Source organism: Glycine max, chromosome 13, assembly GCF_000004515.6.
Source record: "Glycine max cultivar Williams 82 chromosome 13, Glycine_max_v4.0, whole genome shotgun sequence".
In the NCBI taxonomy this organism is placed as follows: Eukaryota; Viridiplantae; Streptophyta; class Magnoliopsida; order Fabales; family Fabaceae; genus Glycine; species Glycine max.
In genome coordinates, this window is record NC_038249.2 from 30,172,989 (window position 1) to 30,190,054 (window position 17,066).

At 31.0% G+C, this 17,066-nt stretch overlaps 1 protein-coding gene across 1 annotated transcript; it reads left to right on the forward strand.

The window, feature by feature from the left end:
• Positions 1–4,199: 4,199 nt before the first annotated feature.
• Positions 4,200–9,739, forward strand: LOC100781012 (putative disease resistance RPP13-like protein 1). The gene is made up of 2 exons (XM_006594314.4): positions 4,200–8,156; positions 8,417–9,739. The coding sequence occupies exon 1, from the start codon at positions 4,419–4,421 to the stop codon at positions 8,088–8,090; it is 3,672 nt and encodes a 1,223-aa protein (XP_006594377.1). The 5' UTR covers positions 4,200–4,418; the 3' UTR covers positions 8,091–8,156; positions 8,417–9,739.
• Positions 9,740–17,066: the final 7,327 nt, after the last annotated feature.

The window sequence follows — 17,066 nt, forward strand, 5'->3', positions numbered from 1 at the left end:
GTCTGTGTTTTAGCCTTGTTTGTATCTGCAAAAATTTATCCTATCTTTGACAGAAATGATGAGAGCATTGAAACTTCTTTCTTGATCTCAAATCTGCAAAATGTTGAAGAAAGTTCATCTGAGCTTTATGGCCCTCTAATGGAAGAATATATCCCCTTGAAGGATAATATTGACGTTGGCAACATAACTCATGGCCTTGACCAACAAACTCCAAAAATTGAACTTAATTATTTATCTACTACTGCAAATGATGCTGTCCAAACTACATTTGAGTATGGGACTCATTTCGATACACTCAGAATTTTGGATGCATCACAGCTAGTGGAATTACCATCCGAACTGCACAGCCTCAGAATTGAAGGGTGTCACTCTTTCAAGTCCCTGCAAGATGTTTTGATGGACAGAAGAACCAACTTCTTTGAATTGTTTATAATTGATTGTTCTTTTCTCGAGTACTAATTAACTGATGGATCATGCCCCACTTTCTTAAGAACTCTTCATGCGCATAAGTGTGGAAAATTAGAATTCCTCCCATCTCGTGAGAAAAAGCAAAAATTTGATTTTTTGGAACATTTTTTCATTGGTAGTAGCTGCGATTCTCTAATGTCTTTCCCAATGAACCTTTTTCCAAAACTTTAAATTGTTTGCATCTGGGATTGTCCCAATTTAGAGTCCCTTTCTATAGAGGAAGGCCAGAACCATAATCTATCACTGGAGTCTTCAGAAATTTGGGATGGAGAGGATCTGTTGTGAAGGATTTTGTGAAACAATGAGCTTGAGGTTATGGCTATGAAAGAAAAGCAGATGGCAGTCTTCTTTGGATGTGTGTATTGATTATTTATATGTATATGTGTTCATGTTGAGAGTGCCTAGAGTGTGTATTTTTCTCTGAGGTATGTGTTAGAGAGGGAAGGAATAATGTATTTGGTGAGTGAAGAGTATGAAGTTTATGTAATGTATGAGTGACCTTATACTGTTGAAGAAGGAAATAAAAGTAAAATTTGTTGAGAAAATGCATGATACCTTTTTTCAACATCAATGTATATGCAACGGCACAAAGTAAGCGTAATTAACATCATTTGTGTTATGGAGATGATATTAAGAGCCACCACAGGACAATAAGAAGAATGTTATAGTATAACTAGGCATCAATTATTTTGCTCCTTTTAATCACATCCGCTTAATTTATTGGGTATGTTAGTTTATTTTGATGCGTGTATTACAATTTACAAATAAAAATAAAACTATTTTAGTTTTAGAAAGTTGAGAAAGAAAACATTTTTCATATCCAAAAGAGAAATATTGAAAATGTCTAATAGAAAGGAGGAGAGTGAGAATATATTGCTGGCTTTTTAACCAACCAGGAATAAAAAAAATTTCAACTTTCCAATCCAGAGAATATTTTAAAAAATTACCAAAAATGAAATAAGTCGTAACAGATATTACGACTTCTAACTCATAAGTCGCAACACCTGTTACGACTTGTTATTTTTTGTATCTGAAGTCGTAAAAATATTTACGACTTCAATGTAAATGTAATTTTTTATGACTTTAAAATCATATTTTTTTATAAAAAAAAAAGAAAAGAAAGTCATATTTTGTGTTACGACTTTAAAGTCGTAAAATTATTTTATTTTATTTTTTTAATTTTTTAAAGGTTTACGAGTAAATCTTTTTCTAAAAAAAAAAATACTATTTTACTATTTGCATATATGCTTTTGTTTTGCTAACCTATTTTCTTTTCGTAAATCTATTTTTTTTTTAATTTAATATTGTTTACGGTTTTATTTTTATTTTAAATAAAAAAGTTCAAAAAATATATTTAAATATATAATAAATAATATTAAGTTGATTTTACTAGTATATTTTTTATTTTATTTGATATGTTATTATTTTATTTTAATGTTTTATTAATTAAAACATATTATATATATTTTTAATATAGTTTACTTTAAATTTTTTTATTTAAAGTTTAAATAATCTATCAACAAAAATTAAAAACAACATAATTAATACATTAATATAAAACGCACAATACAAATAAAAGAAAAACATAAAAATTGCAGCGTGTGTTTTCTGTAATTTAAATTATGATAATTTTGTTGATCCTGTATACAAGTTGAAAAGCATTTTCAAAGTTTATCAACATCATTTTCATTCCCTTAGTGAAGACACATGGCCTCAATATTTAGGCCTGCATTTTATCTTTGATCCTTTAAAACGGCTACAGACATCAGGCAGAACGGACACTACTCGAATACTTAATGAGATGGATGAACCAATTTTAAATAGGTCTAAGAAATGCTCATTATGTAAAACTGAAGGACATAATCGGACTAATTATCCATACAAACAAGTACATGATTAAAATAACTTGTAATTTTTATGTTTTTCTTTCATTTGTATTGTGCGTTTTATATTAATATATTAATTATGTTGTTTTTAATTTTTATTGATAGATTATTTAAACTTTAAATAAAAAAATATTTAAAGTAAACTATATTAAAAATATATATAACATGTTTTAAATAATAAAATATTAAAATAAAATAATAACATATTAAATAAAATCATAAAAAATATACTAATAAAATAAAAAATATTATTTATTATATATTTAAATATATTTTTTTAGCTTTTTTATTTAAAATAAAAATAAAACCGTAAACAATATTAAATTAAAAAAACATATTTCCAAAAAAAGTTAGGTTAATAAAACAAAAACATGTCTGCAAATAATAAAATAACAGTTTTAATAAATAAAAAATAGACGTACTACTTTGAATTCGTAAAACAAAATATGATTTTCATTTTTTTTAAATACAACTTTAAAATCCTAAAGCTTTAAAAAAATTTTAAAAAAATAATTTTACGACTTTCATTTTTAAAAAAAATACGAATTTAAAGTTGTAAAATAATTATATTTACATTGAAGTCGTAAATAGTTAAAAAAAATTTAAAAATAATAAGTCGTAGCAGGTATTACGACTCTTAGTTAGAGGTTGTAAGTTACGACTTACTTCGTTTTGAGTAATTTTTTAAAATATCTCTCGGATTAGAAAATTGGAAATTTTTTTAACCTAATGGGTAAAAAAGCCTATATTGCTCTCCAAATTATTACTCTGATTTATAATATAAGAGTATATAAGTTTTTTTCAAGGGCTAAGTGAATTTGCATGCTGTCTTTAGTGTTTTTTTCTTCTTCTTTTTTAAATGATTTTCATATTTGATTAATGTATTTGAATAATTTATTTTAGAGCGTTTGATGTTTTGTTGAGACTTTTAATATTTGTTAACATGTTTGGCATATATTTAATAATTTCTAGTCCTAACATTTTGAAAATGCTTGTCAATTTTGAAAGTCAAATTCTTCTAAACATTATATTATTATATAGTGACAGTTATTTGTTTTTTATTATTAAAATATATTGTTATTTTCAGCGTTTGAATATATTGATTTTTGTAAGTTATATTTACTTGAATATATTAATTTATGAACTTGAATATTTTTCAGTAAAAGAAATCAGCTTGATTATTTAGTTTTTTTTTTAAGAAACTTGAATATTTTTTTAGTTTAATTTTATTTTTTAACTATTGACAAATTCTTTAAAAACAATTATTGAAACTTAATTTAGAGTTAAAGATAATATATATATATATATATATATATATATATATATATATATATATTACTAAAAAGAGGTAGACGATTAAGAAGAACTGAAATACAAATAGAAATAAAAGAAAAATAGAAGAGAGAAGAGAGTGAAACTATAATAATAATGTTATTATTATCTTTAAATTTAAACTAAATCAAATACCATTTTATATTAATTTGATTTACGAAAAAAATAATAAAGTGATATTTAAAATTAAACTTAAGTATATTTTTTATTCCTAATAAATATTTAATTTTAACATTTGTTTTATAATAAATTTTTTATTTCATTGACTCTCTAATACAATAATTTTATTTTTATCCTTAACACTCTTTTTTAATCCATAATAAAATAGAAAATTTTGGATTTACTTATTAATAAATTTTTTATTTATAATTAATGTAAATTAAAACAAAATCTAATAATTTATCAAGTAGCAAATATAAAATATAAAATTCAAAATACTAAAAATAAAAAACTAAAATTATTATTTTATTAAAAACTGAATCTAAAATAAAAATTTATTAAGAAATAAACTTAAAAATTAAATATTTATTAAAGATAAAAAAAATACTTATCTCGTACCCAGTTTCTGGAGTCAACGCTTGAAGTATAGCTTGACTTACCTGTTGTTAGCATTAAGTATTACCTCTGTTCTATTATCGACTTAACGTTGAGTCAATCATTCACAAAACTAAGCTGCACTTCCAGCATTCACAATCCTTTCTTCTTTTTTATTCGCTCACTCACTTTTCTACCATGGCAGAAGCATTGGTTGGCGGTGCTCTTCTTTCTGCTTTCCTTCAGGTTGCATTTGACAGGTTGGCTTCACGCCAAGTGGTGGACTTCTTTCGCGGAAGAAAGCTCAATGAAAAGCTGCTGAAGAAGCTGAAGGTGAAGCTTCTGTCCATAAATGCTGTGGTTGATGATGCAGAACAAAAGCAGTTTGAGAATTCATATGTGAAAGCATGGCTTGATGAGGTCAAAGATGCTGTGTTTGATGCAGAGGATCTGTTGGATGAAATAGACTTAGAATTCTCCAAATGCGAGTTGGAAGCCGAATCCCGGGCCGGTACTAGAAAGGTACGAAATTTTGACATGGAAATTGAATCAAGGATGAAACAAGTCCTTGATGACTTGGAATTTCTTGTAAGTCAGAAGGGTGATTTAGGTTTGAAAGAGGGCAGTGGTGTTGGTGTGGGATTGGGTAGTAAAGTGTCACAGAAATTGCCATCAACATCTTTGGTGGTTGAAAGTGATATTTATGGCAGAGATGAGGACAAAGAAATGATCTTTAATTGGCTCACATCTGACAATGAATATCATAACCAGCTATCAATACTTTCTGTTGTGGGCATGGGCGGGGTGGGTAAGACTACGCTTGCCCAACATGTATACAATGACCCTAGGATAGAGGGTAAATTTGATATCAAAGCTTGGGTTTGTGTTTCGGATGATTTTGATGTTTTGACAGTAACAAGAGCAATTCTTGAGGCGGTCATTGACTCAACTGATAATAGTAGAGGCCTAGAAATGGTTCATCGACGGTTGAAAGAAAATTTGATAGGCAAGAGATTTCTTCTCGTTTTGGATGACGTTTGGAATGAAAAACGAGAAAAGTGGGAAGCTGTGCAAACTCCTCTTACTTACGGGGCCAGGGGAAGTAGAATTCTTGTCACGACGCGCACTACGAAAGTTGCTTCTACCGTGCGATCAAATAAAGAACTTCACTTGGAGCAATTGCAAGAAGATCATTGCTGGAAAGTTTTTGCTAAGCATGCATTCCAAGATGATAATCCTCGGTTGAATGTTGAGTTGAAGGAGATTGGTATAATGATAGTTGAAAAGTGTAAAGGATTGCCGCTTGCCTTGAAAACAATTGGAAGTCTTTTATACACAAAGGTATCTGCCTCAGAATGGAAAAATGTATTTCTAAGCAAGATATGGGACTTACCCAAAGAAGATAATGAAATTATCCCTGCTTTATTATTGAGCTATCACCACCTTCCTTCTCATCTAAAGAGATGCTTTGCTTATTGTGCCTTGTTCTCCAAAGATCATGAGTTTGACAAGGACGATTTAATTATGTTATGGATGGCTGAAAATTTTCTACAATTCCCTCAACAGAGTAAGCGTCCAGAAGAAGTTGGTGAACAGTACTTTAATGATTTATTGTCGAGATCCTTCTTTCAAGAATCAAGGAGATATGGAAGGCGCTTTATCATGCATGACCTTGTAAATGATTTGGCTAAATATGTTTGTGGGAACATCTGTTTCAGGTTGGAAGTTGAAGAAGAAAAAAGAATACCAAATGCAACTCGTCATTTTTCATTTGTAATCAATCACATTCAATATTTTGATGGGTTTGGGAGTTTATATGATGCTAAAAGGTTACGTACTTTTATGCCAACAAGTGGGAGAGTGGTTTTTCTTAGTGATTGGCATTGTAAGATATCGATACATGAGTTGTTCTGCAAGTTTAGGTTTTTACGTGTGTTATCTTTGTCTCAATGTTCTGGCCTTACTGAGGTGCCCGAGTCTTTAGGCAATCTTAAGCATCTCCATTCATTAGACCTTTCTAGTACTGACATAAAACACCTACCGGATTCAACATGTTTGCTCTATAACTTGCAAACACTGAAGCTTAATTATTGTTACAATTTGGAGGAGCTTCCTTTGAATTTACATAAACTCACCAATTTGCGTTGCCTTGAATTTGTGTTTACTAAAGTGAGAAAGGTGCCAATTCATTTGGGAAAACTGAAAAATCTTCAAGTATTGAGTTCGTTTTATGTTGGCAAAAGTAAGGAGTCCAGTATACAGCAACTTGGAGAACTCAATCTTCATAGGAAGCTATCGATTGGGGAGCTGCAAAATATTGTGAATCCATCAGATGCATTAGCAGCAGATTTTAAAAATAAAACACATCTTGTGGAGCTAGAGTTAAATTGGAACTGGAATCCGAACCAGATCCCTGATGATCCAAGGAAAGACAGGGAAGTACTCGAGAATCTACAACCTTCTAAACACTTGGAGAAGTTGTCAATTAAGAACTATGGGGGTACACAATTTCCAAGTTGGTTTTTGAATAATTCATTGTTGAATGTAGTTTCCTTAAGATTGGACTGCTGTAAATATTGCCTATGTTTGCCTCCACTTGGACATTTGCCATTTCTCAAGTGTCTGTTGATTATAGGGCTTGATGGGATAGTGAATATTGATGCTAATTTTTATGGGAGTAGCTCTTCTTCATTTACATCCTTGGAAACATTGCACTTCTCCAACATGAAGGAATGGGAAGAATGGGAATGTAAAGCTGAGACAAGTGTCTTTCCAAACCTTCAACATCTTTCTATAGAGCAATGTCCCAAGCTGATAGGGCATCTACCAGAACAACTTCTTCATTTAAAAACACTATTTATTCATGACTGCAACCAACTTGTGGGTTCTGCTCCTAAGGCTGTAGAAATTTGTGTATTAGATCTACAAGACTGTGGAAAGCTGCAATTTGATTATCATTCGGCTACTTTGGAACAGCTTGTTATTAATGGTCACCACATGGAAGCATCAGCACTAGAAAGTATTGAGCACATCATATCTAATACTTCTCTTGATTCCTTGCGCATTGATTCTTGTCCGAATATGAATATTCCCATGAGCAGTTGCCACAATTTCCTTGGAACTTTGGAGATTGATAGTGGATGTGACTCTATAATTAGTTTTCCTCTAGATTTCTTCCCAAATCTCCGTTCACTTAATCTCAGGTGTTGTCGTAATCTACAAATGATTTCACAGGAGCACACTCATAATCATCTCAAGGATCTGAAAATTGTTGGGTGCCTTCAATTTGAATCATTTCCCAGCAAAGGATTATCTGCACCATTTCTAGAGATCTTTTGTATTGAAGGATTGAAGAATTTGAAATTTTTGTCTGAATGCATGCATATCCTCCTTCCATCTCTTTATAGGCTATCGATACACGATTGTCCACAAGTTGAGTTTATCTTCAATGCAGGTTTGCCATCAAATCTAAATTACATGCATCTCTCAAATTGCTCAAAACTCATTGCTTCACTAATAGGGTCTTTAGGAGCCAACACCTCTCTAGAAACCTTGCATATTGGAAAAGTGGATGTGGAGTCTTTTCCTGATGAGGGGTTGTTGCCACTCTCTCTTACTTCTCTATGGATCTATAAGTGTCCATATCTTAAAAAAATGAACTACAAGGATGTTTGCCACCTCTCCTCTCTCAAGGAATTGATTCTTGAAGACTGTCCCAACCTCCAATGCTTACCAGAGGAGGGTCTACCCAAATTCATTTCAACTCTTATAATTTTGGGCAATTGTCCATTGCTCAAACAGCGTTGCCAGAAACCAGAAGGTGAAGACTGGGGAAAGATTGCTCACATTAAAGATGTGAAGGTTTGGTAAACCAATAAGATGAACCAAAAGTTTGAAATTACACATGCACCTATTCTGATACTACCTTCTCATCAGGTGCCAATTCTCCTCAATATCTTTAGAGCTTTTGAAATACAAGCTTGTTAATTGGATATATTCCATTCTCTTGTTAGCATTTACTAAACAACAGAACACAAGTTGCACTTAAACTGATTAATGTTTGTTGAAGGAGGACGACTTGTCCACTTTCTTCATGCATCAGTTTTTTTCTTACATTCTGTTTTACATGCATGAATTTGTATTATCGTATCCGCTGTTGAAGTTGAATTTCAATAAAATGTGTTGCTTATATTTAGGACACTGGAACAATGATGACGAGGATGAAGTGCAAAAGTTCATATCCCGTAAAGAGTATTTTGCCATTGGGAGTTATGGGGGGTTCATCTTTTATCTTCCTTTAGCTTGTTGGGTAAATTTGTTTTCTTGCCCACATTATTCTCACTTTCTTCTTAGATCACACTTCTTACATTATTTTGAGGATTTATTTTTCTCATGGTAAGTTTTCTTGCCTAGAATCTTTTTCTATTGGTTATGTTATGGCATTTTCTTTTATTTTGGAGTCAATTGAACTCAATCTTAGACTGAAAAAGCATTGAGAAATCATACTATGTATTATGAACTTAGTCTTACCCTTTGCACGGTTTTCTATAATGTGGATTGGGTTTCTTTTCCTGTCTCTTCTTAACTTTTCTTGCTTAATGTTCTTGACATATATGTCTTTTTGTTAATAACATATTGTGCAAATTCATCCTTGTTTAAATTTATACTTTACTAATTGTTCATTTTTTTTCCAAAGAAGTGCATATTCGATGAAAATATGGTGGTTTCAGTTACATATTGACTAAGGTATCATCATCATGAACCTCGTGAGAGTCTTGTTTGTGTTTGTCATTTGTCATCATAATTCAAAGTACAGAGAGAAGTATGTATAACTATTCCTATAAATTAATTGATAATTGTGTGGATTAAAATGTATGGATACCTTCCTAGCTGCAGTAACAGTCAATTTTGTTTGTCACGTGATGATAATTATCACTGTGTTTCCAAACTATCTCCTAGGATTATGATACTGCAATATCTTGGCTTCACACTATATAACCTCCACAATCCACAGGCCTTTGTTGGTGTCCTAATGCAAGGTTTCACTGAATATCCAGAGAACATGAGAAAATTGGTTAATCTGCATCACCTTGAGCAAGAAGCACTGATGTGAAGGGATGTTCACAAAGTAGGCACACTGCAAAATCTCCAAGCACAAAGTGGAGGAGTGAAGGTTGTTTTTACAAGGGGAATTTTCCTTCATAAAAGTACAAAATTTTAAAAGCTTTCAAGGGATCAAGGCATTTTGAAGAGAGAACAGATTGATGTTTGGGGGAGTTGTTTGTTTTCTAACGGGCAATTGAAAGTGGCAGTGTTGGAATCTTGTATATTAGATCATCTGCTCAAAGGAGATATAACTAATAAATACTTGACATTTCTTAATGCTGTTGTTGTATTTTTATTTTTTTTTCTGGCTTGTTCTGGTGGCATCACTGGTGTTGTGCACTCTTGTTATTTTATTTGTACTCTCTCTTTTGCTGATAATGATAACGCTGCCACCGATATAGCATCACTGGTTCGACAATATTGTTTGTTGCTTTTGGTATCAAATTTTGATGAATGTTATCAACAATCTAACATAGCACTTCACTAAAGTCCATATACAGACTAGGCATCTACTAAATGTTTCTAGCAACAAAATTAAATTCAGATAGCAACAAAGCACAAGACTGGACCAGAATCACTACAATCGATCACTATGCTCAACATGATTACGAATGTGTACACAGGAGCAGTGAAATCACAGACTTGCTATCCAGCAATCACAGAATTGCAGCCAGAATAACGGAACTAAAACGTGACCTGTTATTATCTTCACGTGATCAAGGAGTTACTCAACCATGAGAATGAGGAGTCAACTTTTCATAGGCAAACTGGAATTTGCTTTCTCAAATTGGGTCGACTTTCCTTAGGCAATCTGAAAGAGTTGATTGAAATTAAAGACTAAATCAATACAAGCTTTTCTTCTTTTTGTTATAAGTGCATAAGATTTACAGATTTTGTCGCGTGCCAGAGAATTTGGTTAGTCACCGTAAATCTTTTTTTTCAATTACATTTTTTTTATTCACCAAATTTAAAACATAGACATTGCTTACTCGGACCAACTTAATGTTGGTGTTAATGTTTTTGGGCTTCTTATTTTAACTAAATTTTATATGTATAAAAGTTCTCTTATTTTCTGTCTGTTTAGTAGAATTGCCAATAAACTTATAACATTATTGTCTGGTATACGATGTTTTGTTTTCTTATTCACACACTCTTAAGGTTACACCACTTAATACTAATGGAGTTTAGCTCAATTGGTTTACAGATAAAAAAAAATTACAGCATAAATTAATTTTGGAGTGCACAGATCCACCACAAATATTCCCTATTATTGCAGGTTTGTCGATTTATTACATTCGTATTGTATCCTTTATAAGTTTATGTTTTAAAAGCCATATGTTTTACAAAATGTTTGGCTTTTCATCACCAAAACATTAAATGTGGTGTGTTGGATTAGGATTTTAAAAAACTATTTTAATATAAAAAGTCTAATAAATTTTAAAGATTATGTTGTATGATTAGGACTTATTAGATTTTAAAGACTTTTATGATAATTTGAATTTTAATGGATTTATATCATGAGAATTTAAAGAATTTGAAATGATTGTATAGATTTATAAGATTTGAAATGATGAGATTTGGATAAAGAAAAAAAAAGTAAACAAATATATTTTTTTTAATCTTTTAATAGTTAAATTGATTCTAACTTTATGTCTTCTTATACTAACCTTTCTTGCAATAACATTTTTTTCATTCTCATTTTTGGATTTGAAAAATAAATTTAAAATTATAAGTTGGTTTTATGATTTTTTAATTACTACAATTATTTCATGATAAATCTAATGACATATTTAAATGGAGTAGAATGGAACAGTAAGAATAAAAAATTTATAGAAGGGTTATTAAATCATTTGGATGACAAAATTAAGTGATAATCACGAAAATATTGTGTCGAGCAAGTGATGAACATTGTTAGTATAAAAAAACATAATTAACCTTAACACATAAGACAAACATTAATTTAAAAAACAAAGGATCATCTTCAATTATTATCCAATTGGCGTGGACATATCTCATCTCATTTGATGAAAGGGAATTAAATCCTTCTCAAAGTTGTGAGTCATTGCTGAGGAGTAATTAGTGAGTTAGTCAATAAGGAAGATCAACAGTTTCACACATGCAACTAAACTGAAAGAAAATCAATGTTATCCATTTAATATGTCATCTTAAAGAACAAGTATGTACATGTACTTTGGTTTGGGCCATGTTTTGATGTGACAAAGCTCATCAATATTTTGATGTACATCCAGTGTCTCACCATCAGCTCCAAAACATGCCTAATTACCTGTAACAATCACAATTGATAAAACATTTATTCACAAAACATGTCATCAGTGCAATTTAAAACATAACCCAATAATAATTTATAATAGTTATCATTTATTATCATTAATAATGAATTGATTGCTAAAACCTTATCAAATAATATTTTATAATTATTATCATTCATTATCTAATAATGATTCGAAATCTTATTTAGTAATTATTTGTAATAGATATCATTATGATGAATTAGTAAACATATGTATCATTTATAGTGTTTAAAGGTCAAAGTTGAGGTCAACATAGATAATATCAAAAATGGACTCAGTGGTGTTGGTGATGACCTAAGTGTTAATAAAAATTTTGAACTTTGCATTACTTGTTAAGAGACACAAGTCATTATCAATTGTGTCAATCCTTATTAGTGTTACAAACACGAATGAAAAAGAATATTGGTTAGGATTAACAAAAAAGATAAACAATAAAAAGATGATAGAGATTCAGAATGATGTCTCCAATGAACTTGAGATGCTTATAAGAGACACCCTTGATGAAGGGGTGAGTAAGGACTTCTTCTAAAAACTTTTTGTTTTCAAATATGTAGCCTAGAATTATCTCCACGCCCTCTCAATCCAATATAGTTTCATCTCTACATATGTAGTAGTAACACAAACACAAGTCGAAACATTTCAACAATTTGTCTTTGTCGTGTCTCGTTCTATTTGTATCGTTGCAAGTGAGGAACAAGGCTTTTTATACGCCCCTCCAGATTTTTTTTTAATTATCAAAGAAAAAAATACTTATATGGTGTGAAACGTTTTTGCTGATTAATTGAAATTTTATAAAAATTACTTTATAAAACATGTGTGAAAAAAAAAATATTTAAATGTATATTAATATGATATAGACTTTGAAATATACTAATTTATAATCTGTATAAATAAATTATACATGAAAATAAATATTGATATGATATTTAAAAATTATTAGTATAATATTTATATAAATATACACATAAATATATTTTCCATATATATTATGACACAATTTGTGTATTTAATAATATATTTTCAAAAATTAGTTTATAAAAATGTAAACATTTTTATCTTGATGTAATATGGTGTCACATAGGCTTTTGAAATGTATCTTGGAGAGGTCTATTTATTTGATTGTAAAATTTTTAATCCAGGAATCGAATATAACTCCTCCGGAACTTGACTATATAGCCATTCACTTTGAAACTGATTGTAAGCAAGCTGTGGATGTTCTTCAGAGTTTGTTCAAAGGGCGAATTTTATTAGGAGGCAAAGCAAGAAGGGGTTCGCCTATTAGCAACGGCATCTAAGTTTTATGCTAGCAACATGTGTTTGAGTCTATTTCCAATTGTATCTTTATTCTTTATCATGAATCAAATGTTATAAGTTTTCTTCTCTTAAAAAATTACAGAAATAAAAAATTAAAAATTAAAAACTCAACTATATTTTTAGTTAAATGTATATATTTAAGTTTGTTATTTAATTACTAAGTTAACTGATTTATATTTTCAAAAATTATAACAACAAAATCTTTAATATATATGTATATAGGAAAATGTTAATATTCATTCCAGCAGGAGTGCATTAGTATTTAACACCAAACTTTGGACCGTAAAATCATTGGTTATTTGGTTTTTTTCAAAATTTAATTTGAGAATATTATGATATTTTATCATTTAATTTTAAAACTAACCTTTTTTTTCTCTTCAATCTCTGTGTGTGCACGCTTGTATGTGTGTTTGTGTGATCAATTTAGTTATTTTGAACATGCCTATGGGTAAGTGTGAAAACAAAGAAACACACTATAAGTGTACCATGTTTAAAGTCTATCTTTAATGTGTGTGTATGTATGTGTGTCTGTGTGATCAATTTAGTTATTTTGAACATGCCTATGGGCAAGTGTGAAAACTTTAGTTATTTTGAACATGCTTATGGGCAAGTGTGAAAACAAAGAAACACACTATAAGTGTGAAAACAAAGAAACACATATTATAAGTGTGTGTGAAAGGTACCTATAAGGCTATAACGTCTGGAGAGTTGATATTGATCTCTATCACATTTGCTATTAATTCTTACACACCTAGTAAAAGAACCTCTTACCCTTATGAGTTCTTCATCCCTCCTCCCCTTCCCCACACCCACAACCCCATCGACACCACACCATCTCCGCCTTAGATTTGAACCAGTGTTGAGCCCCAACATTGGCGACTCCTGTGCGCACGACCTCAACCTCCATTCGTGCCGCAACGAGAGTCTTCCTTGTTGCACAGTGGGAGTGAGTGGCAAATAGATCTATTGGTGTAAGATGTTTGGTCATGCAATGATGTTGTTGGTATGGTGATGGCTTTGATGATTGACGCAGCGATGACGTGATGGAAGGTGGTGATCTGGTGTTTGGGACGTGTAAATCTTGGTGGTGTTTGATGATGGTTATGGTTAACAATGTGCAGTGTGTACAAGAAGAACAAACATACAGGGGTATTAAAACAAATAACCAATGAAAACACAATTTTATTATACAATTTGTAATATAATGTGCTTTTTATGCTCATTTTTTTGCACCCCTCAAAAAATAAACAAAAACATGATTTTGTTATATAATTCTGTGCATCTTCTTCAATATGGCCAATAACAACTCCCTAGCACTTGCCCATTAATGGTTTAGTTAAGGTGAAGATCTGGAGTTCTTTAGTTGGAATGCTGTAAAATTGAATGACAAAGTCTCTCTGAATTTTGTTAATATATTAAATGACAAATTATATTTTTAGTCCTTAAACCTTTTGAGGTTTTTGATTTTAGTTTATAAATTTTTCATTGATTGGTCAAAGTCTTTCAACTTTTCTTCCATCCTAAGCAGTGTCATCAAACTCTCCATTGATCGGATTGGTCCAATCGGGTTTCAGTGACCTAACCGGATCGATTTTGTTATTGGACTATTTATGCATATGACCCAGAATAACTCGGCCAAACTCAAATAGTTTTTGAGGAAATCTAATGACCCGACCCAACTTTATAAACCTGGACTGGGCTATGCACAAAAAAATAAACTACCTTTATAATGTTGTTTTGATGTCTCATTATTATTTATTGTTATTTTAGATTTTTTAATCAAATAATATTAATTATATTCTTATTTATATAATAAATATATATATATATATATATATATAATTTTAAAATTTTAATATATATTAGATCAATTGACTCACCAGTTGAATTACTTATTCACTACCTTGATTAGATCAATAATCAAGACCAATTTTTATAACAATGATACTTAAGTTTTAGTCTTTTCGTCTATTTTGATTGTTAACTGATTGTGCGTCATAAATTTTATTACTTTTAGTGGCAGCTCGTTCTTTAATAGTTTAAAGTCGGAAGAAAATACGTAATTTAAATTGTTTAAATGCTATGAAACAAAGGCGGCCTCTAGGTCGGGAGTGATGAGTAAATCTCTCACTTTGAGAAAGAAAGCTGGTGCATATGAGTTTGGTTTTTTTCAAGATGTGTGAGAGCACCATAGATAGTTCCAGTGGCCACCCTTTTCTTTTCTCGTCACCCCTCCTTCCCTCTAATTAATCGTTTTCCTTTTATCCCTGTTGCTCTCCCTCTCCTTCTCCGTGCTTGGAGCTCTTGCACCATCATGCTCCCTTCGTATCTTGCTCTTACCTTTTCTCTTTCTCCTTCACACAGTGTTGACATTGATGATAGTTAGGGGTGAGAATAGGTCAGACCGACCTACAGGAACTTACGACCTGACCTATATAAAGTTTGGCCTGGACTAACCTATTTAATTAAAATGTTAGGCTCAAAAAGTCTATTAAATTAAATAGATCAGACTTTGACTTATTAAAAAGCCTTATAAACCTGATAGGCTGTCATATATATATATATATATATATATATATATATATATATATATATATATATATATATATATATTATTTTTTGGGTACCAATTTATACTTATATTATTTTTTAGGTATAATTATTTTTTTTAAAATTAGTAGACTTTGATTACAGATTACTGCTCCATAACCATAACTTTCATTTTTATAATCAAGTAAGACTTTAATTAAAATTTAGGTGTGATTCATGTGCCCATTTATATTCTTCATTATTTTTAAAAAGGCTTTTCTATCCCGGGTAACGTTTCCTTTTTCTTTAACTTTTTTTAAAAAGACTATCAGACTAGGTGAGGCTTTTAAAAAGACCAGGCCGAACAAAAAAATAAAAGTCTTTGATAAGCTATAGGTCAGACCTCAAAAATTTAGGCTAGACTTAGACCTTTTAAAGCCTCGCCTATTTTCACCCCTAATGATAGCTTTATATTGTATTGGCTTTTGTGAAAGGACAACAAGAAGATTAATTTTAATTTTAATTGCTCAAAGTTATACATATTAGAATACTAAAATGGATACTAAAATGGATGCAGGAGAATTCATCAATTATTTTCATCACAATAATGTTCATTGGAATTGAAAGTCTTCAAATTTGGACTCACCAAAAATCTCAACAATGGTAGTCAATGGCCATGAGTCTTGATAAAAGATAAAAATCATAGGCATTAACTTTGGGGTGGACGTATCTATGATAATCATGCACATATCTCATAAAAGATAAAAAAAAATCATACGCATTAACTTTTTTTTCCCCCGTGGGGGATATGCTCATGCTCCCATCCTAGAAGCCCCCATAAAACATTTATGTCGGTTTTGACCTCTAGAAATCGTTGAGTTTTGAACAGACCTAAGAACCCTATATCTCAACCACACTAAACTCTTAGTTCAACTTCTCTCAGTGCACAAGTCACAATAACAAGAAAACATCACATAACACATTAAACTTCTTCCACTTGCGAATATAAAGTCAGACCACACAACCACAGCAAACGGGAAGGGTTTCTCTCATTCCATTTTCTCGCACTTCTGCGCTGCGAATCAAAGGGAGCTTCACGAAGAACAGCTAGTTCAGCAGTTCCGCGCTCACCACGAACCGCTCCATTACCTCTCCCACGTAGACCGGCACCCCCACCGGGACTCAGATCGGAGGAGCGTGTACGGATCGGAGAGCTTGCAAATAAGCTGCTTCATCGCTTTTTATGGTCTACGTATTTCAATATTGCACCCCCATCGCTTTTTATGTTTTTAGATTTTTTTAAAAGATAAATATATTTTTTTCAAAATTAATTTTTGAAATGTATTTTAAGTTATGATAGTGGTTTTAAAAATTAATTTTCAAAATGTAAATAATACATTCTAAAAATTAAAATTAGTTTCTGGAAGTATGCATTCTACCTTTGGTTCCGGAAATATAACCCCTCTTAAAATCAAAGAGAGGGGAACTTCAAACTTGCTTTTGTGTGCAAATTCGCTTCATCTGATCTCTCTCTGTCATAAAGCAAATGTGGTCATCACATCTCACGGCCACGACTACTTCAAAG